The 27,550-nt window shown below is 50.7% G+C and overlaps 1 protein-coding gene and 1 pseudogene across 5 annotated transcripts; both read left to right on the forward strand.

The window, feature by feature from the left end:
- The first annotated feature begins 580 nt into the window (after window positions 1-580).
- On the forward strand, window positions 581-20,296 carry WTIP (WT1 interacting protein). Of its 5 annotated transcripts, none has more exons than XM_073225361.1 (8): window positions 581-1,399; window positions 6,533-6,634; window positions 15,104-15,171; window positions 15,328-15,390; window positions 15,555-15,685; window positions 16,505-16,556; window positions 17,181-17,249; window positions 19,129-20,296. In XM_073225361.1, exons 1-8 carry the CDS (start codon window positions 733-735, stop codon window positions 19,267-19,269), a joined length of 1,293 nt encoding a protein of 430 aa, XP_073081462.1. In that variant the 5' UTR covers window positions 581-732; the 3' UTR covers window positions 19,270-20,296. The 5 variants fall into 5 exon arrangements, 4 of the variants coding, with proteins under 4 accessions (XP_073081462.1, XP_073081463.1, XP_073081461.1 ...); XM_073225362.1 differs by lacking the exon at window positions 19,129-20,296 and adding an exon at window positions 18,805-19,119; XM_073225360.1 differs by lacking the exon at window positions 19,129-20,296 and adding an exon at window positions 18,219-18,465.
- A 4,320-nt stretch (window positions 20,297-24,616) lies between these two features.
- On the forward strand, window positions 24,617-27,349 carry LOC108404674 (beclin-1 pseudogene; annotated as a pseudogene).
- The last annotated feature ends 201 nt before the right edge of the window (window positions 27,350-27,550 follow it).

Consider the following 27,550-nt stretch of genomic DNA (forward strand, 5'->3'; position numbering starts at 1 on the left):
TGGGGTCACGCAAGGTCCTGGGGCCGCATCTGCGTGAGACGCCCAAGGCTGAACTCGTCCGGCCCAGCGTCTGAAACGGTGGCGGTGCTGGGAAGTAAGATGGGGCAGGATGTGGGAAGCATTTGTCAACTGCTCCTGTATCTGCAGTCGGGACTTGGCGAGTCGCCTGCAGCGCAACCCGCGGGAAACCAGGAGCAGCCCGACGGTCCGGCCGCACAGCGGAGCCGGGGCTCTCTCTGCCGCGCCGCTGCGGGCCGCTCCTGCCGCGCCGCTGCGGGCCGCTCCGTCCACGGGGCCCGTTCCAAGCTGCGCGCCCGCAATCCCGGCCCAGCCTCCGCGGCCCTCCAGGCTCCCGGCGAAGCGCGGACACCGCGGATCCGCCGCCGCCACTCCCCCCACATTCCAGAGGCCGCAGCGCCGTCTCCTTCCTCGCATTCCTGCCCCCACAAAGGAGTCCCTCCGTCCCCCGCGCGGCTGCGGGGAGGAGGGGGCGCGGCCCGGCGCCTCCGAGCGCACATTCCTCCGCCGCGCGCGCCACCGACCGGAGCGCCACGGCCCCCGGACCGCGCGTAGCCGGCGGAGCGACCCCGGCCCGGCGCCGGCCCCGCCCCGCCCCGCGCCCAGGGGTCCCGGGGCGGGCTCCGGGCTTCGGGCGGACGATGCGGCGGCGCGGCCGGAGCGGCGGCGGGAAGCGGAGGCGGAGGTGACGCGCCAGGGCCGGCGGGCCCGGCCATGCAGCGCTCCCGGGCGGCCGCGGACGAGGCGGCCCTGCTCCTGGCCGGGCTGGCCCTGCGGGAGCTGGAGCCGGACGGCGACTCTCTGGGCCGGGGTCGGCGGGTGCCGCGGCCCGGGCTCGGAGACGAGGCGGCGCAAGCGCTGGGCCGCAGAGGGAAGGGCGGCGGCGGCCCCGAGGCCGGGGCGGACGGACTGAGCCGTGGGGAGCGAGGCCCTCGGCGCGCGGCGGCCCCCGAGCTCAGCGCGCAGCCTGCGGGCAGCCCGCGGGCCAGCCTGGCGGGCTCCGACGGCGGCGGCGGCGGCGGCAGCGCCCGTTCCAGCGGCATCAGTCTGGGCTACGACCAGCGCCACGGCAGCCCGCGCTCCGGCCGCTCGGACCCGCGTCCCGGCCCCGGGCCGCCGTCGGTGGGCAGCGCCCGCTCCAGCGTGTCCAGTCTCGGCTCCCGCGGCTCGGCCGGCGCCTATGGCGACCTGCTCCTGCCCGGCGCCTGCCCCGCGCCGGCGCGCTCCCCGGAGCCTGCCGGGCCGGCCCCCTTCCCTCTGCCTTCGCTGCAGCTGCCCCCGGGCCGGGAGGGCAGCCCGAGCGCGGCCGAGCGGCGGCTGGAGGCGCTCACCCGAGAGCTGGAGCGGGCGCTGGAGGCGCGCACGGCGCGGGACTACTTCGGTGAGCAGCTCGCCGCGCCCTCCGCGCCCGGCCCCCCGCCTCCCGTCAGCCTCGTCCCGGGTCGGGGTCGGCACCGGGGGGAGAAAAGCGTGTCTCCCGTGGGGCTGGGAAGCCGACGACGTTTGTCTCGCGGAGGGTGTGTGAGTGAGAACCGCCAGGTTTGGGTTTTATTCGGAACAGCGGCTTCGCTTCTGCTTCCCGGCCGAAGAATGGGTTCTGGCAGAGAGTTGCCGCACTGTTCTTAACTTAGGAAGAAAGCCCTGTTACAGGCAGAATAAACCATTTTCGGAGAATTTCTTAGCCCTTGGCCCTTGTCTCTGCTCACCAGACTCGATGCTTTGTGATGAGCCTGTCAGCCGAAGCTGCGGTAGGGGCCGCGGCATCCCGGTGTTCTCCCCAGCAGTGTGGGAAGTGAGCCGTGTACCACCGGACCCCTCTTGACCTCAGGCTTTGGTAATGCTAGTGGCTGGAGGTGCGGTGTGAGAGAGGCAAAGGCCACCCTGACGGGAAGGGGACCCAGCTGGTCACACTGGGCTGCCTTCACTCTGGGCTGGGCTGTGTGTGTATTTGGATGTTCCCAAAGGGGATCCTGCTGCCCAGCATTTGCAAAGCCCACCAGTCTCTGATAACCTCCGTTTCCCAATCTGCTCCTGGCCCCCTGATCCCCAGGCTCCTGGATAGTTAACTCCTAGGACTGACGTTCTGAGGGGTGGCTTGAGGAGGGGCTTCCCTCACTTCCTTAACTGATAACCAGGAAGGCCGAGGCACCTGGCTTGGTGGGTGGGGTGGTGGTGGTTATCATGCTTGGGAGGGAGGCTACCTTTCATGCGTTCATTCCAGCTGGCAGCTCAGGACCTCCCCAAACTGGCTCTTGAGAGAGGTGGAGGCTGTATGTGACATACAAATGGGGGCATTGCAGGCAGAGGGAAGAATGTGGGCCAAAGGAGGCAAGTAAGGATGTTCTGTCCCACTTTGCTTCCAGGGGTTACAGCTCAGGAGGGGTCAGGTGGTCCGAGTGTTGGGGCCAGAGGGTGGGCTTGCCTTTTCGAGGGAGCACACTGGAGGATTTCTGGCTCATCAGGGTGAGATTGTGTGGTTTGCTAGAGCTTGTTTGCTGTCACAAGAGGCAGGAGACAAGTTAGGAAGCTGTTGCCTCTTGTGCTAGGCAGGTGCCAGGAGCAGAAGCTGGGGCTGTCTTCTGAAGAGAACGACTTTCAATGCTCTGTCCCGGAAGACAGCCCCCTTTCCCCAGCCCCCCACACTGTAGGGCCTGGGCAGGGGTGTATTCTGTGGGCCACCACAGCTACTCATGAATCTGTGTGTGAGGCAGAGGTGGCCACACCTACAAGTGAAGGGACTGATGCTATGAGACTACAGGGGACAGTGGGTCATCCCTTCCCAAGGGAGCTGCCACTCAGCTCTGGCCCCCTGAAGTCATGTGGAGGTGGGAGGTGAGTAGTGATAGATCTTCGTTTTTTTCCAAGAGAAACCAGATCTAGATAAACATTTCCTGATTTTTAAGAATATAGGCAGCTATTTAAATGAATTAATATCTTACTGCTGATATTTGACCTATTGGAGCTATAAGAGTGGCAATTTCATACAATTCAACCTGAATAATACAAAATTTTGCAAATGGAAGCCTGCAGGTAGCATGAGCTCAAGTGATTTCTGATAAGCCTCATCTCAGAATGTGTTTCCTCCTCTCTGTGCCGCCTCTTCTTCGACTTGGCCCAGGCACCAGCTGACTCCCTGGCCCCTCTCTGCCATTCATTGACATCTTTGGAACTTTCCTGTCTCTCCTCACCAAGTTCCGCAGCCATTAGCCAGCCAACAGCCTCAGGCTTCCGGAACCTCTTTAACTTCGGTGACCCCTCAGCCTTCTCTTCAGCCACCCACTCCCAGGGCCACACCCTGCTTTTGCTTCACTTCAGAAGTCTTCAGTTCTGACTGTGGCCAGTACCTCGGACTCTACTCACTGGCTGCTCTGCAGAACCCTGACTCCGAGCCGGGCCGCAGCCTCTCTTCTGCTTCTGCACCGGGTGGTGAGGGATGGCCTTCCATCTTGGTGGTCTTCGGGGCACCACCCGTCACCCTAAGCCTGGGTCAGTTCCCTCTGTTACTCCCCCAGTAACCTTCCTCTCTCCTTGGCCCCTGCCCTTGCCTTCTACTCGCCAAGAAGCCTGAGGTGGGCAGTTGCAGTCTGTCACCTTGGCTTCCTGCTCCTTGCTTGCAGGCTGGAAGTCCGTGTCCAGACCTGAGGATCAGGGTGCTTCCATCTTCAGTCCCCAACTCCTCCATCTTCAACTTTCCTTTTTCTACTGGCCCTTTTTCTTTGGTTATAAATATGCACAAGGGCCTTTCATTAAAAACAACAACACAGCCCCCAAACAAATCCAAACCCATGTGGCCACAGCGTCTCTTCAGCCCATTGATCTTATCCTCTCACTCAGTGCAGGGCTGGCGGGGTCCTAGCTCACCCGCCTTCCATCTCCCCTCAGCCATCTGCCTCCCCAGCTCTCACACAGGACCCCAGCAGCTCCCAGCCCCAGGCCTCAGTGGTCCAGATCTCAGCGCTCCATCCCCCAGGTAGAGGTGACTCCTCTAAATGTTCTACTTCCTGAATTTTGGGGGCACCTCATGTTCCTGGTCCTCCCTCTTCAGTGTATTTTTTTTTTGGTATCATTAATCTACAATTACATGAGGAACATTATGTTTACTAGGCTCGCCCCTTCACCAAGTCCCCCCCCCCGCAAACCCTGTTACAGTCACTGTCCATCAGCGTAGTAAGATGCTGTAGAATCACTACTTGTCTTCCCTGTGTTGCACAGCCCTCCCCGTGCCTCCCCCCACATTATACATGCTAATCGTAATGCTCTTTCAGTGTATTTTTATTAAAGTGACGCACGCACACATTTTTTAAAAAAGCAAACAGAACCAAAACGCTGATAGTGCAAAATCTTAACCTCCTCTCTTGCCTATCCTCCTGTCCTGCTTCCCACAGGCAGCCAACTTTTATTCTTTCCATCTTGTATTCGACTTAGGGAAAGTTCAAGGTCAGGTTTTGAAAGCTGATGTACAAGGAGTGGAGTGAACGTGTGAGGGTGGAACGTTTTTCACTTTAGAAAGATGTATCTGGCTGCAGTTTGGGGGATGGATTATTGGGAGTGGGCGATGAAACAGCCATTGGGATGAGAATTGATGACATTGCATCAGGCCAGTGAGAGTGAGCAGGAATGAAGTCAAGGTTAGGGAACAGAGGAGCCGAGATTCAGAGTGAAGGTGAAAGAGGGCAGACCTGGATGCTCCTGAAACCTGGCTGTGCAAAAGTGCCATTTCCTGAGCAGGAGCCCAGAGCCCTGTTCTGGACCTGCAGTGTTGTGGTGGCCATCTGGGAGATGGATCAGGGACCCAGAAGAGAGGTCAGGCTGGGGCAGCAGCCCTTAGCAGGAGTGAGCCATTGGGAGCCGGTGGAAGCCTGGGGAGATGGTGCAAAGCCACATGTGGAAATCTGCAGACATTGTGTGTTTGACTTCCGTATTTGCAAAATACTTAAGTTAGTAATTAATTTCAGAATGGAAAGGTTTCAAATACCAAGCTAGATTTCTAGCTTTTCTTGAAAAATTAGAATCTTTAGGCATGCTGGATCTGCTTTCCTACCCAGTAGCCAGCAACACCTGTGGCATGGCTGCGACCTCTGCTGGCCGTGGCACTCTCCTCCACTCACCTGGGTCACCACAACTCCTGCTACATTCCTGCCTGGTCTTGAGGGCACCTGAACTGGCCCTCCCTCCCCTGGGGAGACTCAGGCATGAGAAGCCCAGCATGGAGCAGGGGAATACCCAATAGAGCTGGTAATGGAGAAGAACCAGGAAGCCAGGTGTGGGTCATATCCTGGAAACCAAAGAGGAGGAGCTGGTCTCCCTCTAGCAAGATCAGAACAGGGTGTCTGTAGATCTTCCACAGCTAGGAGATGACTGAGTGTGGACCATGCGTTCTTGACTGAGGTAGAGGGGGCAGTGGGGTGGCTGATGGTGGGGAGGGTTTTTTCAAGATGGAGAGGCTCAACCATGGTTAAACGTTAAGAAGAAAGATCTGGTAGAAAGTATGAGGGAGAGGGTGAGGGCAGCCTGTCCTGAAGCAGCCAAAAGGTTTAAGGTCCAGAGGGCAGGTGGAGCCCATCTTCATGCCCTTTGGGGCATGGGAGACCCTGGGCAAGTCTGTGAAGGGGGCTTCTGATGTCTGGGCTGGCCCCCTGCAGTCTGGCTGCCAGGAGGGCTGGCCAGGGAGTCCTGTAGGGCTGCTACTGGGCTCTGCCCTGGCATTGTTGGGTGCCCCTCTCCTTCTACCCCTCTTCTGACTTCTGAGCACCCATCTGGTGCTGCTGGGGGTGGTCCCGGATTCCACCAGTAATCCCAGCTGTCTGCATAGTAACTTCCCTTCCTTATTTACTTTATACTTGCTCAAATGTCACTTTGTCACTGGGGGCTTCTCTGACCATCCTATTTAAGAATCACACACTCACACACATTCTTGGTCAGTCTTATTTTCCCCCTGAGTCTTGTTTCCCCCTGAGATTCTAGTCACCTGTTGTTGTCTGTCCCCCTGCACTGGACGCCAGGCTCCCTGAGAGGGGGATCTGACTGGCGCACTGCAGAGTCTCTGGCGTCTAAACTGTGGTCAGGAGTGCGCCTACATTCCTCCGTGGTGCAGGTGAGGGGAGTGTGGCTGGGAGGAAAGTGACTCTGTCTTGGTTGTGCTGTGTGGTCATCCTTCTTTCTGGTTCATAGACAGCAGAAAGGACTTTCCCTCAGTCCAAGAGCAGGTCATGGGCAAAGGGGTGCAGAAGGACTCTGGGTATAAATGTCATAATGATTTTGGTGGTGAGATTGGTGTTTGTTAGCTCTGACTCTATGCCAGGTGCTTTGCCAAACTTCTTGAATCCTCAAACAGCAACAACGAGTGCTAAGTAATGGGACCCTCACTGTCCCATGTCAGCAATGTGATGGAGACCGAGGGAAGTTCCCTGCCCAAGGTCAAGTGGGTGGGCAGCAGAACAGTAGCTGGATACAAGTCTGTCTGGCACCAGGCCATGGTGCTAACCGTTGCTCTCTCCCACCTCTCCTCCCCTAGGCATTTGCATCAAGTGCGGGCTTGGCATCTACGGGGCAAGGCAGGCATGCCAGGCCATGGGAAGCTTGTATCACACCGATTGCTTCATCTGTGACTCCTGTGGTAGGTAACCTCTTTCTCGTCCCTCTTGCCTCATGGACCACCTTGCACCTAAGTTCTAGGCAGATGGAGCTCCTGCCCAGGCTCCTGCCCAGGCTAGAGAGCAGAGGAGGCTGTGTTATGGCCCTTTTCTCTCTGGGCCTGGCCTGTTTGAGAGGCCCAGGCCCCTGAGGAGGGAGGCATGGCACCAGGGAGGGGCCTTTGCTGGCTGTAGGGAAAGGCTGCCCCTGTGGCCCTCGGCTTTGGAGCCTCTTGTCCCGCGCAGGGTACTCAGGTTTCCCAGCTCTCTGCCTCAGACACATGCAGGCAGTAATGAGCTTCTGTCTGCTTGGACCTGGGGCTAATATCTCTTTTCCCTGTAATTTATTTTCTGTCCACTTTACACACAACATAAACTATAAATGTTGCAATTTAACCTAGACAAAGTTATAAGAAGAACAAAGTAATTATAATTGAGCCAACCTAATAAATCTGCACTCTTGATTTCCTTGTCTGCTTTCAGGCTTTGCTCCTAAGCAGACATCTTTTTATTTACACTAATCATTTTAATATTTTATTTTATAAAGTATAATATATACACACTATTAAGTCAAATAGTCCTGAGAAGCTAGTTTTGTAATAGCAAAAAACAAACAAACAAAGAAAAACCCCCCACTTATCTTTCCATTCCTAGCCCCATTCCCCAGGGACATTGCAGCCATTTCTCCTACCGGACACCTCCGTCTCCAACAAGCATACACTACTGTTTCTTGATGTATCAGTTTAGACAAGATTTACTTATTTTTGCTGTGATAGCTGAGGATTTGCGTCTTAGGCCTTGTCCTCCTGTCTTTCCTGCCAGCTTGTCACTGTAGTCATATCATAAGTTGTGGTTCAGTCAGATAACCAGGTTCACATCACTATGACTATATAAATATTATTCCCTGCAGAGCCAAGAATTATACTGTGATTACATCTCCTTTTTTCCTGGAGGCTTTTCTTTTTTAACCTTTTTCCCCTGTATTTGTGGTGCTTTATCGTATCTTTGGCTTTTCCCCCCACCAAGTGCTGTATTATATCCAGCATTCTGTTGAGCTCCCGCTGGGAGCCCCTGGCCTTTTGTCTGTCTGAGCCAGTTGCTCTCTAGACCCCTGTGAAGTGCTTATTCTGTGCCTTCCCATGTATACTCCCTGGATTGAATCCACTATTTCCTGGAAGCTTTCAGCTGCAGATAACAGGCCACTGAGGAGGCTTAAACTCTAAGACTATCTCTTGGTTTAGTGAACTGGGAACCCACAGTTAGGGCTGGCTTCAGGCTGGGATTGATCTAGTGGCTCAGACCCTATGAATAGCTTGGTTTCCCTGGGTTTGGCTTTATCCTTAGGATAACTTCTCCTATGATGGTAAAATGTCTGAGGCAACTTGAGACTTCCATTGGCATACCACTGGTCTGGAGGAAGAGGGAGCATCTCTTCTGGTCACATTTGGGAAACTTCTTTTCCAGAAAACACCTGCAGACATCTCCATGTATGTCCTTGGCCAGATCATCTCACATTGTTCCTGAACCAATCCCAGTGGCTGGGGGGAGTGCTATGATGTAGTTGACTGATTTGCCTGAGTTCTGTGAACCAATATTGTAGTAAGGCAAGAAGAATTATCTTTATACTAAGCAAGCCCACCCATGGATAATTGGAGTATACTCAGGTGTCCCTTCAACACATCAGGCTGTCTGAGTAAGAGTTGGATACTGAACACACTTTGGAGAACAAGGAAGGAATCGATGCTGTGAAGCAAACAGAAATGTCTCCAACATTTTTTTACAGTTCTCTAAAGGCATATGAGGTAAATTTTCTGAATTCTGGTATGTGTAAAATGCCTTTTTTCTACCCTCACACTAATTTATAGTTTAGGAATACATTTCCAAATTGGAAATAATTATCACTCAGCATTTTGAAGTCACAGTTTATCCTCCAGCAACCACTGTTGCCACTAAATTCTGGTGCCCTTCTGATTCTCATTTGTATGTGGGTGTGACCATTTTTCCTCTTGGGAGCTCTCATGAAAAGGACTGTCATGTTGCACAAACCCGAGCTCTAGTGGCCTTTGGAGATGGCTGCATGCTCCACAATGTTGTATCTGTGTAAATGGTGCTCCTGAAGTTGGGCAATGCAACAGCCTGGCTTAGGATGTTTTAGGTTTGGTGTAGGCTGTTTGCTTTCCATTGGTTGTGCTGGGCATGCACAGAGCTCTGTTAGATTGGAGACTTGCCCCTCAGTTCTGGGAATTTTTCTTGTACTATTTTACTTATTCCCCTCTTTTTTTTCCTCTGGGACTGAATTCAGCAGTGTATAATCAAGATAATACATTATGACCAAGTTTAGTTTATCTGAAGAATACTAGGGTGGATTCCCATTAGAAAATTCATTGGTGCAATTTACCCAATAACAGATCAAAGAAGAAAAACTACATAATCATCTCAATAGCTGTAAAACAGCAGTCAAAATTCAACATTCATTCATGATGAAAATTTTTAGCAAACTAGGAATAAAAGGGAACTTTCTAGACCTGATGAAAGTTTTTTACTAAAAATCTATGCAAACATCATACTCATTGGTGAATTATGAGAAAAAATAAACTTTAAAGGAGGAAAAGACAATGATGCCTGCAATCAGGTCTTCAATTCAGCATTTTACTGAATGAAAGTAGTCATTGAAGTAAGACAAGAAAAATAAATATACCATATTCATATATGGGTACATTCAGTAGTGCAGAGATGTCAGTTTTTTCCAAATTAATCTATAATGCATTACAATTCCAATTAAGCAGGTTTTCATGAACTTGCCAGGCCAATTCTAAACTTTAAATGGAAGAGCAGAAGGCTAACAAAAAGGTCAAAATGATCTTGAAGAAGAGCAAGTTGGGGAAACTTCCACTATCAAACAAATACTAGATTATTTAAATTTAGTATTCAAATAATAAAATAATGAATTTAATTATTTAATCAATCAGATATTTAATTATTTAAATTAAATAGTTGCATTAATTAATTTCATGTGGTATTGGTGCAAGAGTAGGCAGATAGACCAATGGAACAGAATGGAGAATCCAGAAACAGACCCAGGTCTATGTGAGGACCTGTTAGGTGACAGAGATGGCATTGCAGATGATTCTGGAAAAATTGGTTATTCATATAAAAAAAATGAAATCAAATCTAGGTGGATCAAAGACTTAAACATGTAAAGAAAAATGACAATTTTAGGAGTAAATACAGAAGCATATCTTTACCAATGTTGAGAAAGGGTTTTTTTTTCCTACACAAAAAGTGTCAAACATAAAAGAAGAGATTTACAGATTTGGCTATACTCCAAACTATTCATTAAAGCACATGATAAAACAAACCATATATGGCTACACACATAGTTTCTAAGGTTAATTTCTAGAATATTCAAAATACTTGGACCTATCAATATTAGAAAAAAAAGTACAGTTAATTTAAAGTGTTCTATTATCATTTGTCTCTGATGTGGGTTTTCTTTTTTAATTTGTCCTGCTTGCGATTCAATTTGACTCCTGAATCTGAAGATTTCAGATTTGGGGAAAAATGGCAGCTATTTTATTTTAAAAATTTGCTTCTTTCCTATTATTCTGTTGTTCACCTCTAGCATTCATGTTAGAAATATCAGGCTTTCTCATGCTATTCTGTTAGTCTCTTAACCTCTCCATATTATCTGTTTCTCTGTCTTCCTTTGCTGCATTCTAATTTCTTCAGATCTATCTTCCAGAAGCTGGAAGCCAGATCACTGATTTTTTCTGCAGCTAGTTTAATCTCCTACTGAACTCTGTTTCATTGAGTTTTAATTTCAATGATTGGATTTTTTTCCTAGAAGTTCTTTTTTAAAATGTGCCTCAACATTTTTGATAGCCTCTTGCTTTTTGTCAATATTTAAAATACATAAAGAGTGTTAATGAACCATGCTATTGTTAAGTATTACATCTTGATACATTTTTACATATCTACATGCCCATGTAATCACCACCCAGACCAAGGTGTAGAATATTCCCATCACCCCAGAAGATTCCCTTATGCCCCTTACCTGTCATCTCTGTGTGGACTTTTGCACTGTTTCCATAATTAGGTGATTATAAGTAAAACAGTTATGAATATTTGTGTACCTGTCTGTTGATGGACATTTATACTTATCTCTTTAGCAGTTGAGTTGCTGAATCATGGTGGGACATTTGTGTAGCTTTAATTTATGCTGTGAAACACTTTACCAGAGTAGCCAAACCGATTTACAGTCCCATTGGCAAGATATGAGAGTGCCAGTTTTACCTCGTGCCTGCCAACCCTGCATTGTCAGTTTTTTAGCCATTCGGCTGGTGGTGGAGTGGTATCTTAATGTTATTTTAATTTGAATTTCCCTGGTGAGTAGTGGTGACTCATTCACCTTTTCATTTGTTTGTTGACCATTTGAATACCATTGTTTATAAAATGCCTGTTGAAGTCTTTGCCCGTTTTTAAATTGGGTTGTTTGACTTTTTCTTATTGATTTGTAGTTCTTCATGCATCTTGGATAAAAGTTCTTTGTTGGACATGTGTTGTAAATTCCTTTCCTAACCTTTTCTTGCTTCATTATTTAATGATGTCTTCTGATGAAAAGAGATTCTTAATAATTAAGTCCAATTTATCTTCTTCTGTTTGCCTACTGCTTTTAATGTCCTAAGAAATCTTTGTAGTCTCATGTTTTGGACATCTCTTTATTTTGTAAGCTTATTAGCATACCCATTCTCTATTCAGTATCTAATAATTCCAATATCTGATAATTTTTGAAGTTCTGCTTCTGATGCTTTTTGCTTCTCCTCAATCATGATCATACCTTGTTTCCTTCTGTGTTTTGTAATTTCTGATAATGGGAGTCTGTTTGTGGGAATTTGTTGAGGTCTGTGTTGAAGGTGCATCTCCCTAGGGAATGTTTCAAAACTTTTTAAGCAGGAAAGTTCTAAACTTGAATGGGGGGCAATATATTTTTTTCTTTTGTGTGTATTCTTACATATTCATGGACTTTTACTCATGCAGCATATTGCAATACAGACTCAAATTGATATACAGATTGTCTTTTTGATGCATAAATTGTCTCAAATTTGGCCAGAGAATTCCCTTCAAGTTGGCTTCTGTGTCCTTTTGATGTGTCCCCATCATTCTTTGAGCACTCTTTAGTCTGGTACAAGATGTTTCAGGTTTATTTTTGTTTCTGTTTTAAATTGAGTTCCATTTACAGATACTAGAGCAAACAGATCTTAAATATATAGTTCAAAGATTTTGGATAAGTGTATTTATTTATTTAACTCATACCCTTAACAAAGGTACAAAAAAATTTAAACACTCCAGAAACTTCCATCTTGCCCTTTTACAGTTGATCCCATTTTTCCCGTCACATCTGCCCAGTGTTCTACTTTCTACACCATAGATTAGTTTTGTCTGTTCTAGAACTTCATATAAATGAAGTCCTATAAGATGTACTATTTTGTGGGTGTTTTTTCTGAGCATGATTTTTAGTCCATGTTGTTGTATATAACAGTAGCTCAGTCTTTTTTCTTGTTGAGTGGGAGTCTATTGTATGACTATACCACAATTTGTTGATCTGTTGAACTGTTGATGGATATTAGATTGTGCTGTGAACATTCTCATACAGGTCATTTGTGAGCAAATGTTTTCATTTCTCTTGGGTAAATTCCAGGGAGTGGAATGTCTAGGTCATAGGCTAAGTGTATGTTTGACTTCATGAGACCGCCAAACGGTTTTCCAGAGGGGCTGTACCATTTCATACTCCCACTCAAAATCTCAGAGAGTTGGGTTATTCTACATATTTGCCAACAATTGCTATTTAGTCTCTTTCAGTTTAAATCAATCTAAACTTAGAAGTTTAGCCATTCTAATGGGTGTGAAGTAGTATCTCATTGTGGTTTTAATTTGTACTAAAGGTCGAGCATCTTTTTGTTTGCTTCTCGGCCACTTAAATCTTCTTTTGCTAAACCTGTCGGGGCTTTTGCCCGGTTTTTGAATTGGGTGTTGTCTTTTTGTTATTTAGTTGTAGGAGTGTATGTGTGAACATATGTATTCTGAGTATAAATTCTGTTTATATGTGTTCTTAGTCAATATTTTCTCTTAGTGTGGTTGTTAAATGTTTTAAATGGTATCTTTTTTAAGATGAATTTTAAATTTGGATAAAGTCCAATTGCCAATTTTTTTTTTTGTTTTATGGTCATGGTTTTTGTGACTTAAAAATTTTTTCCCCCTTTAAGTCATGAAGATAGTCTCCTATGTCTTCTAGAAGCTGTGGGTTTCTCATTATGTTTTGATCAATATACTCATATCACATTAATTTTTGTGTGTGGTATGAAGTTAGGAATTGAGTTTCTTTTTTTTTCTATGTGGATATCTAGTTTGCTTTCCCACTTGTGTGTTTGTTGAAATATTTCTGGGTCTATTTTTGGAGACTCTCATATTCTACTAATCTTTTTGTTTCTCCTTACCCCAGTATTACACTGTTTTTATTACTTTACGTCTGAAAATAGGTATTGCAAGGCTTCCAGCTTTGTTGATCTTTTTCAAGATCATTTTGGCTCTTCTAGTTTATTTGTATTTGTATATACATTTTAGAATTGGCACAACAGTTTTTTTATAGTACTATACCATTTATTTATTCAATTATAGTATCATTGATAATATAATCTTATGTTGGTTGCAAATATACAAAACAGTGGTTCAATAGCTACCAGTAAATCCTTACCTTTTCTAGTGTGGTTACTATCTGTCAAGTAGTAAGATGTTACAGAATCATTGACTACATTCTCCATTCTGCACTACCATCCCCGGGTCCAGCTTATATTGTGATTGCATATTATAGGCACAACAGTTTTCACATAAAAATAAGATCGTGGGGATCTTGATCAAGTGCCATTGAATGTGTACATCAGTTTAGGGAGAAATGCTGTCAGAACATTTGAAGCCATGAAGATGATTGTCAAGAACTGGGAAAGGTCTGAGATTTTTTCCCTTGGTTGCAAGCTGACAAGTTAACCTCCTACCATTTCACGGATGCCGACTGAAGACGGGAGCCTCCTGGGGCAGACACCAGCAGCACTGCAAGTAGCATGCACGTCATGTTCCCACGGGCTCTGCAAGCCTTCTCGAGTCACACAGGGGTGAAGTGGGGTGGCCCAGGGACCTGCTGTACATGCATTGGGTGTATGTCAGAGCCAACAAACTATGAGCTTAGGGAACCTCAGTATTTTGTAATGGGCTGCCAGCAAAGGTATCTGACCCTTGTCTTAGAGGAACACATTGTTATACTAAACAGCAAATAAACCTGCCCTCTGCTTCACACAGAGATGCTAACTCCTCTAAGCGTGTGCTCCACCAGCATCCTTGGGAAGATAGTCCAGAATGAAAGCTGCCAGCCTCTAATTGTAAGATGTGCAGAAATGTGAGAGACCCAGTGGAGAACTGTCTCCCAGCAACAATCTCTCTCTCTATTTATGTAGGTCTTTAAATATTTCTCTCAGCAGAGTTTGGCTTTGCAGTATAAAGGGAGATCTGTCTTTCAGTGAGTTCATCTTTAGTATTCTATGGATTTTGGGGGATGCTGTTATAAATGCAGCTTTATATTTTTTAACTTCATTTCCAATCAATTCTTGTTAGAAAATAAAATTATATTTGGTTTTCATCTGCTGACCACCTCTCCCACAACCTTGCTAAACTTATTTTTAGTTTTTGCAGTTTTTAGAGATTTCTTATGATTTTCTACACAATACAATCATGTATCTTGATTAAAAGATTAACTTGATTAATTTCTTTCCAATCTGTTGTTTTTTCCCCTCACGTGTCTTACCACATTGCCCAGGACCTCTAGTACCATGTCAAATCCAAAGGGGAAAAGCACTGACTGTTACACGGCTAAGTCTGATGTCGGCTGAGGGTTTTTCATCGATGCCGTTCATCAGTTCAGGAGGCTCCCTTTGTTCCTTGTCAGGCATCATCTTTCCCCCGACTGCAGCGGGAATGCCTCTAACAGGTGCTGCCAGGGCTGCTGGGGCTGTGGCTTTGACAAGGACATCTGTTTTGCCGGGGCTCCTTCACCGGTCAAAGTTGTATTTCTGATGTTCACGGATGAAGAAAATTCATTCAGAAAAGTCTGCTCAGAGTTCAGTTTAAACAAATGCATTAAAAAAAATCAGAACATCAATTTGCATTTGAAAAGCAGTTCTTCCTGTATTTGCTGTGATAGCCTCTTAGAATAGTTCTGTTGACGGCATGTTCTGCTTAATTTTTAAAAATATTAGTATAATATTAACAACATTAAAGGGAAATTTAAAAATTCATCCTTAATCCACTTCACATCTCTTGGAAGTGGGTGCTGAGAAATGGAAGCAGAGTCCCCATCCCTGGTGTCCAGGGACCCAGGGACCCTTGCTCGGCCCTTGTTGTTGCAGGGAGACGACTCCGCGGGAAGGCGTTCTACCATGTGGGCGAGAAGGTGTACTGCCAGGAGGACTTCCTGGTGAGTCAGCTGTGCCCTGCCTGGCGCCAGGGATGCCGAGCAGGGGGCTGGGGCCTCCTCCTGATCATGGGGGGTCCTGAGGCCAGGAGGCAGGCGCTGGCCGGGCAGCAAGTGCCCCTTGTCACATAACATCCTGGACTCTGTGTCCCTTCTCAGTACTCCGGGTTCCAGCAAACGGCTGACAAGTGTAGCGTGTGTGGACACCTCATCATGGAGATGGTGAGAACCTCCCCCAGCCTCCTGGAGTCCCTCCGGTGTGGGCAGACTTAGGACCCCACCCTTTGCCTGTTGCAGACCTGCTGGGGCTTCAGAGCCAAAGCCTCTTCCAGGGGCTGTGCTGAGCCTTCCGCCTGCACTCACCGTTCAGTGCCTCCCACCCCCAGATCCTGCAGGCCCTTGGCAAGTCCTACCACCCAGGCTGCTTCCGGTGCTCCGTGTGCAACGAGTGCCTAGATGGGGTACCCTTCACGGTGGACGTGGAGAACAATATCTACTGTGTCAGAGACTACCACACGTGAGTAGCCAGCGCTGCGGCACCAGTGTGACTCCCTGTTACTTCTGCTTGCCCTGGACGCGTTTTGTGGCCTGCCTACCTGCGCTCTCCAGTCCTGGCCTGTTTGCTGCCAGCTTCCCCTTGTTTGCCCAGCAGCTGGAGCAAAGCTCAGATCTCTGCCTTGAGCCCTGTTCCTTGAGTGGTTTGGCCACTAGCCAGCCATCTCTTTCCTCTCTCTGCCTTTACTTGACAGCTCCCTTACTCCTAGTGCTGAGGCCTCTCCGGCTGCCCCACCCACCACCTATCCCTCTGCTCCAAAGGACAGGGCAGGCCTCTTCTGCCCGGGATGGGGGCTAGGGGGTTCTGCGGAGTGTTTTTCCTGCCTGTCCAGTACCCATTGAGCAGCCAGTCCAGTCTCCCTTCCTGTGACTCCAGGCAGAGCCCTTGAAGCTGTGGTCCTGTGTGGCTGCCTTTCATGGGGCTGGCATCTGGCAAAGATCCCTGGTGCCCAACATGGAGCCAGGTTTCACAGGGATCTCAGCTAGAGGTGGCCCAAACGTGGATACTAGGGGTCAGGGAACTTGCAGGAAGCATGCAGGAGAGGGCAGGCAGAACCTGAAGCCATCCTGGGGGAGGTGATGGGATGTAGGGGACTTGGGGAGCCAGATAAAAGGCCAGTGTCAAGAAGGCATAGCAGAGGCAGCTGCCACCCCAAAATCTACACAAGGAAGGGGGCCTCATGCTTGGGCCACATCTTGGGGCCACTGTGGGTGGGTCTCCTCAGTGTACTTGGCCTCTCATCACTCAGCTGGTCATTTCTCATTTCCTTCATTCCTCCAGGGTTTTTGCACCAAAATGTGCCTCCTGTGCCCGTCCCATCCTCCCTGCACAGGTAGGAACCACATGCCTGGAGATGACCAGATGCCTGGCCTTAGCCAGGTTGCTGCAGGCCTTGGGCCCCCATGGGAGGGATGAGAAGCCTCTCCTGCCCCATACTCCTTAGGGCTGAGGGGCATGTGGTGCCCATGCACGAAGGGTGCAGATGTCCCCGAAAGAGAGAGGGAAATGATGACCCCTGCTGCTTGGCTGCCCCACCTCCACCCTCAGCACCATTGCCCATCAGCATAAGGACTGCTCCCTGGGCCTGTTTAGCTCTGCAGGCTGAGGGGGCGGGGCGGGGGAGCGGCCAAGAGGACGCGGTCTGTGCGGGAGACGTCCTTGGGTAGTGTGCTTCTCAGGCGTTGGGTCTTCTCCACATGCTGGTTCTGCCCCAAGCTGGTGTGCCTGAGGAAGCAGGGCCGGCGCTGCCGCAGCCATGGGAGCATGCCTGAGGCTCACAAGCACCTGCCAGTGCCTGTCCCAGCACCGCGGGAGCACTGGTGACAGTGCTCCCACGGGCACGGAGGCATGTCTGCCCTGCCAGGAGCACGCGGCGTAGGTGTGTGTCCCCCCACACACACTGTTCACCTCAAAGCCCAGCTTGCTTATTGTGCATGAACCCCATCTCTTCCTCCAGGGCTGTGAGACAACCATCCGTGTGGTGTCCATGGACAGAGACTACCACGTGGAATGCTATCACTGTGAGGTGAGCATGGGCCCTCTGGGAAGGTTGGCAGCTGGCAGTCCCCCTCCACCTGGGTCTCCTCCTCTCCACGAGTCCTGTAGGACTATCTCCCCCTTCATGGTTCTGTCCCATTCTACCCATTCTCCCCCAGTGAGTCCTTTTCTTTCTCCCAGGGTATGTTCTCTCTTAGGTACTGTTTCTCATTCAGTTAAACATCTACTGAGGATGAAGAAGTGCTGGCACTGCTCAGAGAATAAAGACAGTTCCTGTTGCCATGGGAGAGACAAGTACTCAGGCAGTGTGGACTCAGGGTCACTGTTGCTATCAAGGGGAGTTGTCAGATAGAGGAGGTGTTGGAAAATCAGGGAAGGCTTTCTGGAGGAGGTGATGCCCAAGCGAAGATTTGAAAGATGAAAGAGTTAGCCAAGGAGGCAGTGAGAAGGGTATCTCTGAGAAATGGAAGCAGGATGTGCTTCGGTGCGGAGGTGAATGTATTGTGTTTTGTCACTGAAGTTGGCAGGAACTGGGGACAGAAGGCCACATAAGCTGAGTGCAGACTTATCCTGAGGGCAATGGAGAATGATGGAAAAGGAATGACACAATGGCATGTGGATTTCCGAAAGGACAGAGAGTGAATGCGGGAAGAGGGAGTGGGGGCTGGGGTTTCCTGAGGAGTCTGGTGGAGTCGAGGTTGAGGTCCTGGGCCCTGGGGGAGGTGAGTGAGTTAAGTGATAGGTAGGCAGTAAAAGGGTCTGGATTTGGTCAGTGACTGGACGTGGGAGTTCAGGGTTTGGAAGGTGTCCATTAGGACCCCAGAAGAGAGTGAGGGCGAGCGGCGGGCAGGATAAGGGGCTCTCATTTTTGGTCACTGGAGATGCCTGAATGGAGATGTCCAGGTAACAGCTAGATGTGCTGGAGTTCAAAAGTCACTGGCCACAGGTGTAGGGGTTCAGGAAGCACTGGCATATAGCGGTCTCTCCTCTTTTCTAGGTAGGAGTTCCGCACCTGATGCATGATGGCATGACATTGGGGTGGAGGGCACAGGAAGGCAGAAGCTGTCCAGCTGGTCTTGTCTTGTGCTGCACCATCTCTGACAGTACAACCTCCATGCCACCCCTTCATACTTCCTGTCAGTTATTTACAGAGGTCAAATCTGAATCCCCTAACTTGTTAGAGAAAATTAGTCTATAAAGTGTCCCACAAAGGTAAAATGGTGAGACAAGGGACTAAAGCAAAACTCCTTGTATACTTGATGTCTCCAATTGTTCTCTTCTGTTATCTCTGTAAGGCCACTGGGGTCAGGCATGTGAACCCTCCCGCCTTACTAAGGTCACCAGCGACCCCCATGTGGTGGAATCTGGGAGACACTTCAGCTAGCTGTCGCGTTCTAACCTCGCAGCAGCTTGCGACACACTGACCTCTCCCTCCTTGACTCTCTTCGCTGTGCCCTTAGGACCACCCATTTTCGGCTTTCCCCATGTGTTGCCCTTCAGATCTCCTTGGCTCAGGTCCCTTTCTTTCTGCTTCTTAATGTTGGAGCCCCAGGCTCAGCTGTTTGTCCTCTCCTTTTTTCTAGTTCTCTGCATTTCGTTGGGGATGTAATCTACGGTTTTGTTAAAAGCCATCACATTTTTATGCTGATGCCCTCAGTTACTACCCTGCCCTCTCCCAGACTCGAGGCTTGTGTCCACCAGGCTTCCTCCTCGCCATCTCCTTTCGATGTCTAAGAGGCACCTCCGATTCGCTGTGTCCAGCACAGGACTCCTGATCCTCGCCTGCCCCAAGTGTACAAGCCAAAGTGCTCTGGAAGTTGTACAGAGCCCTATGGGTCTGCCCCACGGGCATGTCCTAATATGCGCCTCCGCGCTTACTCTCCGGTTGGGGCTGTGTTCTTCCCTAGGACTGCGGGCTGCAGCTGAGCGGGGAGGATGGACGCCGCTGCTACCCCCTGGAGGGCCACCTGCTGTGCCGTCGCTGCCACCTGCGGCGCCTGCGGCCAGGCCCACTTCCCTCTCCTGCAGTGCACGTCACCGAGCTCTGAGCAGGGGCTGGGAGCCTGACCCCGGGGCCGTGTGTGTGCGTGTGTGTGTGCAAGGGAGAGAGAGGGCGCTGTGGGTGACCCGGGCCAGTGTCGGAGCATTGTGCCAGGGTGGGTGCGGCTGCCACCCCATCCCACCCCCACTGGCCACCGAGCTGCTGTCCGAGGGGCCGGCCCCGCGGCGAAGCTGCTTCTATTTATTCACCGTCTGTGCCTCCTCAGGCCGCTTCCTTCCTTCCGGGTTCTGCCGCTTCCCACGCCCCGCCATCCCGGCCTTGTGTTCCGGGACCCCTGCGCCCCCGGCCTCGGGGGAGGGCCGCCACCGTGGGTCACGGGGCTGAGGACGGCCACTCACGTGCGGGGCGCGGGGCACGCCGCCCTCCGACTGGCCTCAGGGGCAGCCAGCCTCCCTGTTCAGAGGGGGCCTGGAACCCCCTCCAAGCCCGCGCCGCGGGGCAGGGTGTGGGCGGAGGGCGCGGCGCGTCTACTAAGCGCCTGGCCCGCTGGCGGGCAGGAAGGGTGCCTTGTTTGCGAGGGGGCGAAGAAGGACACTCCTGGGGAGTGGGGACCCCACGGGGGCTCTGCCCTTGGCCATTATGGTCACTGATATTTGGCCACAATCCCGCCGGTCTCTTCATCCCTGGCTTCTGGGACTGTCCCCCGCATCCCTCAGCCTCGGGGAAGGAACCTTCCCTCGCGAATAACAGCAGCGGGTCTGGGTCGAGAGACACCGCGAGGGGGCGCCCTGGCCACGCGGCGGCAGACCACCTGTGGCAGGAAAGCGCCGCGTATCAGGCCTCACGACAAAAGCCTATGACTTGACTTAAATTAAGTTCTTCCTTTGAGAATATTTTCATTTTCTTTAAAAGAATATAATTTTCTCCTAAAAACATGGCCCAAGGTTGTTATTTCTTAGGGAAACTACAAGAAACTAGCAAATGTCCAATTTGTGTATCATATGGCTGATTTTCAGGTAGTAAAAACATTGTAGTTTTTTATTATTTTTGTATAAATTCCTAAAATCTCAAAATATGTGTCTGCCTTTCAGACTTTAGAATACTAGCGTGGGGTTTTGTTTGTGTCAAGGGTCTCAAGAGCGGTGACCTAAATGGGATGTGGTCTGGGGAAATGTGGGTTACCATTTTTCTCTGAAAGACACGTCGGCACTGGGAATCTTGGACTTCTCACCGATGGCTTATGTTGGATTTGCACTAGTGGGTGGCCCGTGCGTCAAGAGACGCCTAATCAAGATAAACCAACGCGGTGGTTTTCACAGAACGTCTTGACTTAGATCCATTTGTTCGCGCGAGACCCTGAACCTCTGCCTCTTGTCCGCTGCCGTTGCCCTCTCTTCCCCCACTATTAGGCATGAAGTCTTCTGCCTGCGGGATCATTCACCCGGGGTAGCCAGGAGGTAGGAACCCAGAATGCAGCCTGGAAGTGTCCATTGGGATTCCTAGGAGGGGAAGTGGCAGCCAGAGGGGAGCAGTTGGACCGAAGCCTGGAGCTGGGAGGCCCCCTGGTGGCTGAGGAAGCAAGTTCATGGAGAGCTTACCGAGTATGTAAATACGTGTTGTCCTGAGGATAGGTAGGGGTAGGGGTGTGTGTGGTGTGTGTGTGTGTGTGTGTGTGAGAGAGAGACACACACAGCTGTAGGGGTGTGTGTGTGTGACAGCTGTAGTGTGTGTGTGTGTGACAGCTGTAAGGGTGTGTGTGTGTGTGACAGCTGTAGGGGTGTGTGTGTGTGTGTGTGACAGCTGTGAGGCCACCCTTGTCCTCCCCACCTGCTCCATCCCAGCTGGCATATTTCCCTTACTCAGCTGAACTGAGTCATCACTGCATGAGTAACCCCCTTCAAGTTCATGTGCCATACTCTGTCAAAAGTCAGGGTCAAGGGAACGCATGACCCTGCGAGACAGTGGCCTCATCTCTGGCCACACTGCCCTTTCTGGGTTCCAGGGCCCTGAGTGACCACTACTATCCTTCTTGCCGCAGAATCTTTGCACATGCAGGTCCCTCCTCCTGAGCCCACTCCCTGCCCACCACCTGGTAAGATCCTTCAAATGCCAGCTACAGGAAGAAGCCAGGCTCCTAGTTACTACACCTCACTGAACATCCAATATTTTGGACCCCTGCTTTTCCAAAAGTGGCATCTTCTGGCCCATTTTCAGGAGTCATGATGACCTGATGGTTGTTGAGACTGAGGAAGCAGTGTAAGAGTCAGACTCCAAGGCGGGTAGATTGCCCAGGACGCTCCAATGCCAGGTGCCAAACCCACCTGCCCTGGGATAGCGCCCCTGATGTTGGTAACACCTGGGACACCTCTAACTGTGCCTTTGGTGACTCTGTACTTCTTTTTAATTGAAGTATAGTTAACATACAATATTATATTGGTTTCAGGTGTACAACATAGTGATTTGACTATTATGTACGTTACAAAATGCTGACCACAATAAGTGTAGTTACCATCTGTCACCATACAAAGTTTTTACAATATGATCGACTATATTCCCTATGCTGTACTCTTTGTCCCTGTGATTCATTAATTTTATAATTGGAACTTTGTCCCTCTTTAGTCTCTTCACCTATTTCACCCATCCTCTCTGCACTGCTGTACTTCCATGTGTCAAGAGAACAAGACCGTTTACTCTGCTGACATGTGTCTCCTCACTAGGTGGTGAGCTCTCCAGGCCGGGGTCTGGGTTGTTCTCTCTCGTCTCCATAGTGCCTGGCATACGGTTGGTGATACAGCCTGAGCCAGACCTTGCACTGGCCTTTAGGGTCTCGACTTAGGACTGCCCCCCCCCCATTGGTTTGCAAGTTCAGCGCAGCCTGAGTTGCCTAATGAAGAGGTGGATAAAAGGTCCAAGAACAGGAGTTTACACAGATGATGCCCACACACACTCAGTGTGCGTGTACCCCGGGCAGTGTGCTTACAGGGGTGCATTGGTGCCAGGGCCTGCCTTCCGTACTCATGCCTGGAGGCACAGACCCTTGAGAGCTGGGCCCCCGGCTGTGTGTATGCGCACACATGTGTGTGTGGTGGGCAGGAATGGTAGGCTCTTGGAGGGTGCTGGGGTGGGTCTTGGGCCTGGGGTCCCCTCACAGCCCTTAGGTAGAAAGGGAGGGTGCTGAGCCCTCCTGGCCAGTGCTCCCTGCCCCTCTGGGCAACAGGCACAGATGAGAGCTTGCTGAACTGCAGGTAAATTTGAGTGCCCCGAGGGCTTGTTCAGGAGGGAGCCAGAGGGGTTGGGCAGTTGGGACAGTGGTTTATAGGACCTGGGAGGGCTGGGTGTGGGAATCCACAGCAGCAGAACTCAGGAGAGCAATGTGGGCCAAGGAATGAATGACTTGGGGTGAGTGGGTGGCTATGGAATGTGTGGGGCTGTGCTCACCTCCAGCTCCTCCCACCTCAGCCCACATCCCTGAGGCTGGTCTCCAGCTCTGCTTTTAGGTAGCAGATGCCCCCTGCGGCAGCCACCAGCGTGGGAGTAGGCTCAGCCTTGGGGTGCTGCAGAAGGGCTGTGGGCTGGAATGTGAGGACAGGTCTGGGATTTTGGAGGAGTGCCCAGGTTGTTGGGGGCCTACCCAGCACATTTCTGTAAGACCTGCTCCCACACGGCCTACAGGCATCAGGTCTGTGTGCACCCTGAGTGGGTGTGGTGTGTACATATGCTCTGGGGACTGGGGGACTGCTCAGTCAGGCCTGGGTGGGGGACTCACAGATGGGAGGGGCCGTAGGTGTGGGGTAGAGATGGGAGGATCTCTGTGTGTCTGTGGGGTAGCAGGACCAGCCTGAGGCAGCAGACACTCACCGGTTCCCTGGTTTCTAAAGGCAGCCCGGGAAGTGTCTGGAGTCCTGGGGAACCTGGAGAAGCCAGTGGGTGGGGCCCGGCTGGAACAGGAGGGTGCTTTCTGCCCTTCCAGCTTCCTTCTCTTGTCCTGAGCACACTGCTGAGCTGCCCTCCCTAAGCCACGGGAGGGGGGCGGTGGTGTCACAGAGCCACCCTTTCCTGTCCTGCAAGGAGGGTTACTCTGGAGAGCAATGGGGCTCTGGGAGGCTCCCAAGGACACCATCTGGGCTCCCTGGGCTGGGGGGACTGTGCCCTGAGACATGTGTCGTTCAGGAGGGGAGTGCTCAACAGGGGTGTTGGTGTGCCTGTCACAGAGCCCTGTCTGCGCCCATCCCCACCCATCAGTCCCATTGTCCCAGACCAACGCACACTTTCTCACATCTGTGCAGCATACCTGTCCATGTCACACCCGCCCTCCCACTTCTTACATGGCTGTCCCACACACTCGACAGTACCTGCCCAAGGTTACCTGCCACACACATGTGTCACAGCCCCCTGTTTGACGAGATGGCTCACTCCCTCCTGACAGGACCTGGGCCATCAGTGCCTGTCCACTCTTAGCCTGAGGGCACTGGGGGTGGACTTGAGCCCAGGGGGAGGCACATCACTGGCTTGGTGTTGGCTCACCCTCTTTCAATCCCAAATTGTTTTGGGAACCCCTCTTACACCTGAGGCAATGGTGCTAAGGAGGAGCTCCAGCCCTCTTCGGCTGGGCCTTCTCCCATCACCCTGCCCAGTGTGACTCAGCTCTCCCCTTCCACCCCCAAAAACCTGGTGTGCTCTGACCCCAGCGATGGGGAGAACCGCAGACCCTGAGGAAACGCATTCCCTCCAGCACAGGAGATGGCTGACGGGGAGTGAGGGAGTCCTCTTGGTGGGAGGGTCCTTGGAGAGGCAGAGGGCAGCGTCTGCGATGAAGGTCAGGCGGGCCAGGCCTGAGCTGTGTGCATGGGGAGGCAGAGGTTTCTGGCCCTCTTCGTGTGTGGGGTTCAGGAGCCCCGCATGCAGCGAGGGGCCACAGAGCCCTAAGGGAGGACCACGGGGGCCCAGGTGGGGCTGGGATCTCAGGAGTGGGGGTCCATGAGGAGATACTGCGTTTAGCTGTGACAAGCTCACAACTCCCATTCTCTTCTTCTCTTTTTAAAGAAATGTGTTTAAGGACTTTATTATACTTGGCCTGATTGGAAAAAAAAAACACTGGCTTTTGGACTGAGCAAACAGGTGGCTGTGTTACCACTTCCCTGGGGCAGAAAGACGTGTGGGAGTGCAGTCACAGAGTGTGTTTTGCCAAGTGGAGACGTCTGTCTGGTGGAGCAGGCACCGGAATGTATCCGTGTGGAGTTCAGGGGAGAAGTCGGCCCTGGAGATGCAGATTTTGGAGCCATCATTTATAGAAGGATTTGAAGTCATGAATGAGAACAGGGAAGAGAAGGGAAGGTGCCGCAGCCAGAGGCCTGAGGTTCTCTTCTTTATCCCTGGGCTGAGGGAGTGGAATGGGGTGGCCAGGAGGCAGGCGAAGAGGGGTGGGTAGGGTGCATCGGAGAAGCCTTGGTGGAAAAGGGCTGAGAGGAGGGTAGGGGCTGCAACCGGGGTTCTTTCTGGAAAGATGAAGATCACTGGTGACCTTGAATAACACTGTTTCTTGCAGTAGTGGGAAAAGAGAGTCCATTGAGATGAGGGGAGGAGAGGAGGGGGGCGTGAAGAGTACTTCACTACTTCAAGTGTACTGGGGAGAGGCACAGCAGGTGAAGGGGGCTTGAGTCAGTGGAAATTCTTTTAGGGAGCTAATGCCTGTCTGAGGCTCCTGGCCCATGTCTGCAGGAGCATGTATGACCGACGTGGCTCCCCAGGGCTGTCCAGCACACCAGACCCCACTGTCCATGAGTCAGGGTCTCTGACCACAGTGGTCACAGCTGGATCCAGCCCCTTCCCCAGCATCTGGCTCCTAACGTGCTGGTTAAGCAAAAGGGTAAATATGTGTAAAGCATTTAGTGAACAGGGAAGTAGCTGCACAGTGGACAGTGGCAGTTTGGGGGGCCTTCTGTGGGGCCATACTGATGCCATGGTGCCCCCATTGAAACTGGACTAGGTTAGTGGCTCCAGGTCCCAGGGGATGGTGGGGTGGAAGACGCCCAGCAGCACCACACAGGTGTGCCAGCGCTGCAGCCAGGCCCTGACACTGGACTGTATCACCATGTAGGAGTTCACTGCTCCATAACTTGCCCCAGCCCAGGTGAAGCCCAGAGAGCCCCAGGAAGAAGAGGAGAGGCTTACTCAGGAGAGGAGCCATTTACTGAACCTCACCAAGAGGGCGTCCGGCAGATTCATCTCCCCGGCCAGGATCGTGTCCACAGAAAGTGCCAACAGCTTCCCTCTGTTGGGGAGGCATCCGGTGGAGGCACCATGGAGGACATTAGCCAAAGACTGAAGTTGGCCCGGGCCTCCTGTTGCACCAGACGGATGTGGCCCACCACTGCGTGAGGAGCGCACAGATTCTTAGACCAGCTGGGTGGATGCTCAGCTCAGTGTCACGGAAAAGGAGTGTCAGAACTGCAGACATGGTCTGGAGACTTTAGAGCAAATGGATGAGGACCGTGAGCAGCTACAGATGGAGTTGCAGGAGCTGCCGTCAGAGAAGGAGAGGCCGATCCAGGCTCTGGAAGATGTGGAAAAGAACCACTAGACAGTGGCAGCAAATCTCAGGAATGCCCAGGCCTAGGCTGAGAGCTTGCACCAGGAAGCTCAGTGCAGAGGGAATACGGTGAACATAGTGACAGACCTGGATGACAGGCTGGCGTGTAGGACCCCAGACTCCTATGCCCAGATGCAGCTGAGTGTGTTGAAGGAAACCAGCATCTTAATGGGACCTTTCACCTCTGGCAGAGTGGGCAGTTTGGCACGATCAGAATCGGGGTTGCCTGGCCAGAGTTCCCATGGAATGGAATGAGGTTGACCCTGCACAGGCCCAGCAGTGCTGCTGCACATGCCCCGGCCAGTAAGAAGACAGGTGTGAAGTTCCAGAGTTGTGGACTGTTCCCTAGGAAACCGTTTGCATCTGGAGACTCTGACAGACAAATCGAAGGCGCTGCCATTGCCTGCTCTGGGGGGTTGCGATTTTCCTGGGACACATTTGACTGTGCGATGGTGGCTTTTCTGGGTAGTGCGCAGTGGGTCGAAGAGGCTGAGAGATGAGACACATTTCTCTTTCCTCCCAGGATGGGTGTGGAGAAAGGCCTGACTGACAGACACAGGAGGCAGTGGCAGCTCCTAGTCCATCAAAACCCAGCTGTGCTCTGAGAAACAGTGGACAAAGCTCGAAAGTTCATAAGCTTTGATTGGTCACCACGTGATGTGACCAGAAGCTTGACAGGGTGACCAAGATATGAAAGAGTGCTTGGTACTGTTTGAGACATTATGGATACCACGTGGGCCTTGCTTGGGTATCCTGAAAGTTTCATAACAAATGACTTCCTTTTTTCCTTAGATGCTTGCCTTAAAGACTTTCAATTTGGTTTGTTCACAAAAAACAAGTAAGTTTTCAATTAAATTCAGGTAACATCGAACAGCACATGTTTAAATACCAAAACCGAAAAAATCCACAAACGCCACTGTATGTTCAAATATATGATAGTTTCTGGAGGTACAGCGTGCCAAATACAGCTACCAGCCTTTGTCATAGCTCTGAGTCCCTGCCTCCAGTTCTCTCTCTCCCTTCAAAACAACTGATTTGTTTGCTTTTTTTTTTTTCTTTTACTCAATGGAATTGAAGTCAATGTGTTTTCGCTGGGTTTTATCTCTTTCAATTTCCTGCACTTACCATATGAAAGAGAAACTTTGTCTCCACTGAGAGACCCACGGGGTGTGTGGGACACAGTGGGATAATGTGAGAAAAATGGCACATTAGCTTTGATTGGTCACCATGTGATGTGACCAGAAGCTTGAAATATATTTTCTTAATTAAGGTTTCATTGATATACAATTTTAAGAAGGTTTCGCTTGGGCAACATTGTGGTTTCAACATTCACCCAAGTCACCCCCCCACACTGCTGTCATAGTCCGTCAGCGTAGTAAGATGCTATAGAGTCATTACTTGTCAGAAGTTTGAAATGTAACACATCTCCCCCCAGTTCTAGTACTAAATGCCTGCCCTGCTCTGCGTTATAGATATGAAAGGGTGCTTGGCACTGTTTAAGACATTATGGATAGATTTAATTATTTGTAATAAAAGATTTGCTGCTGTCTGAAAAAAAGTGAGTCACTGTTGTCATTTAGGTGAGTGAAGGTAGAATAAGGCATTTCTGGTCTTTGTTCATGGGCTCCTCCTTGGGACAATGTCTGTGTCACTTCGGCAATGCTGTGTGTGACTCCTCTGATTGTGTGGTCAACCCTGTGTCTGTGAGACCTGCCACTGCATGTCTGGGACCACCTGC

This window comes from Manis javanica, chromosome 17, assembly GCF_040802235.1.
Source record: "Manis javanica isolate MJ-LG chromosome 17, MJ_LKY, whole genome shotgun sequence".
NCBI lineage: Eukaryota > Metazoa > Chordata > Mammalia > Pholidota > Manidae > Manis > Manis javanica.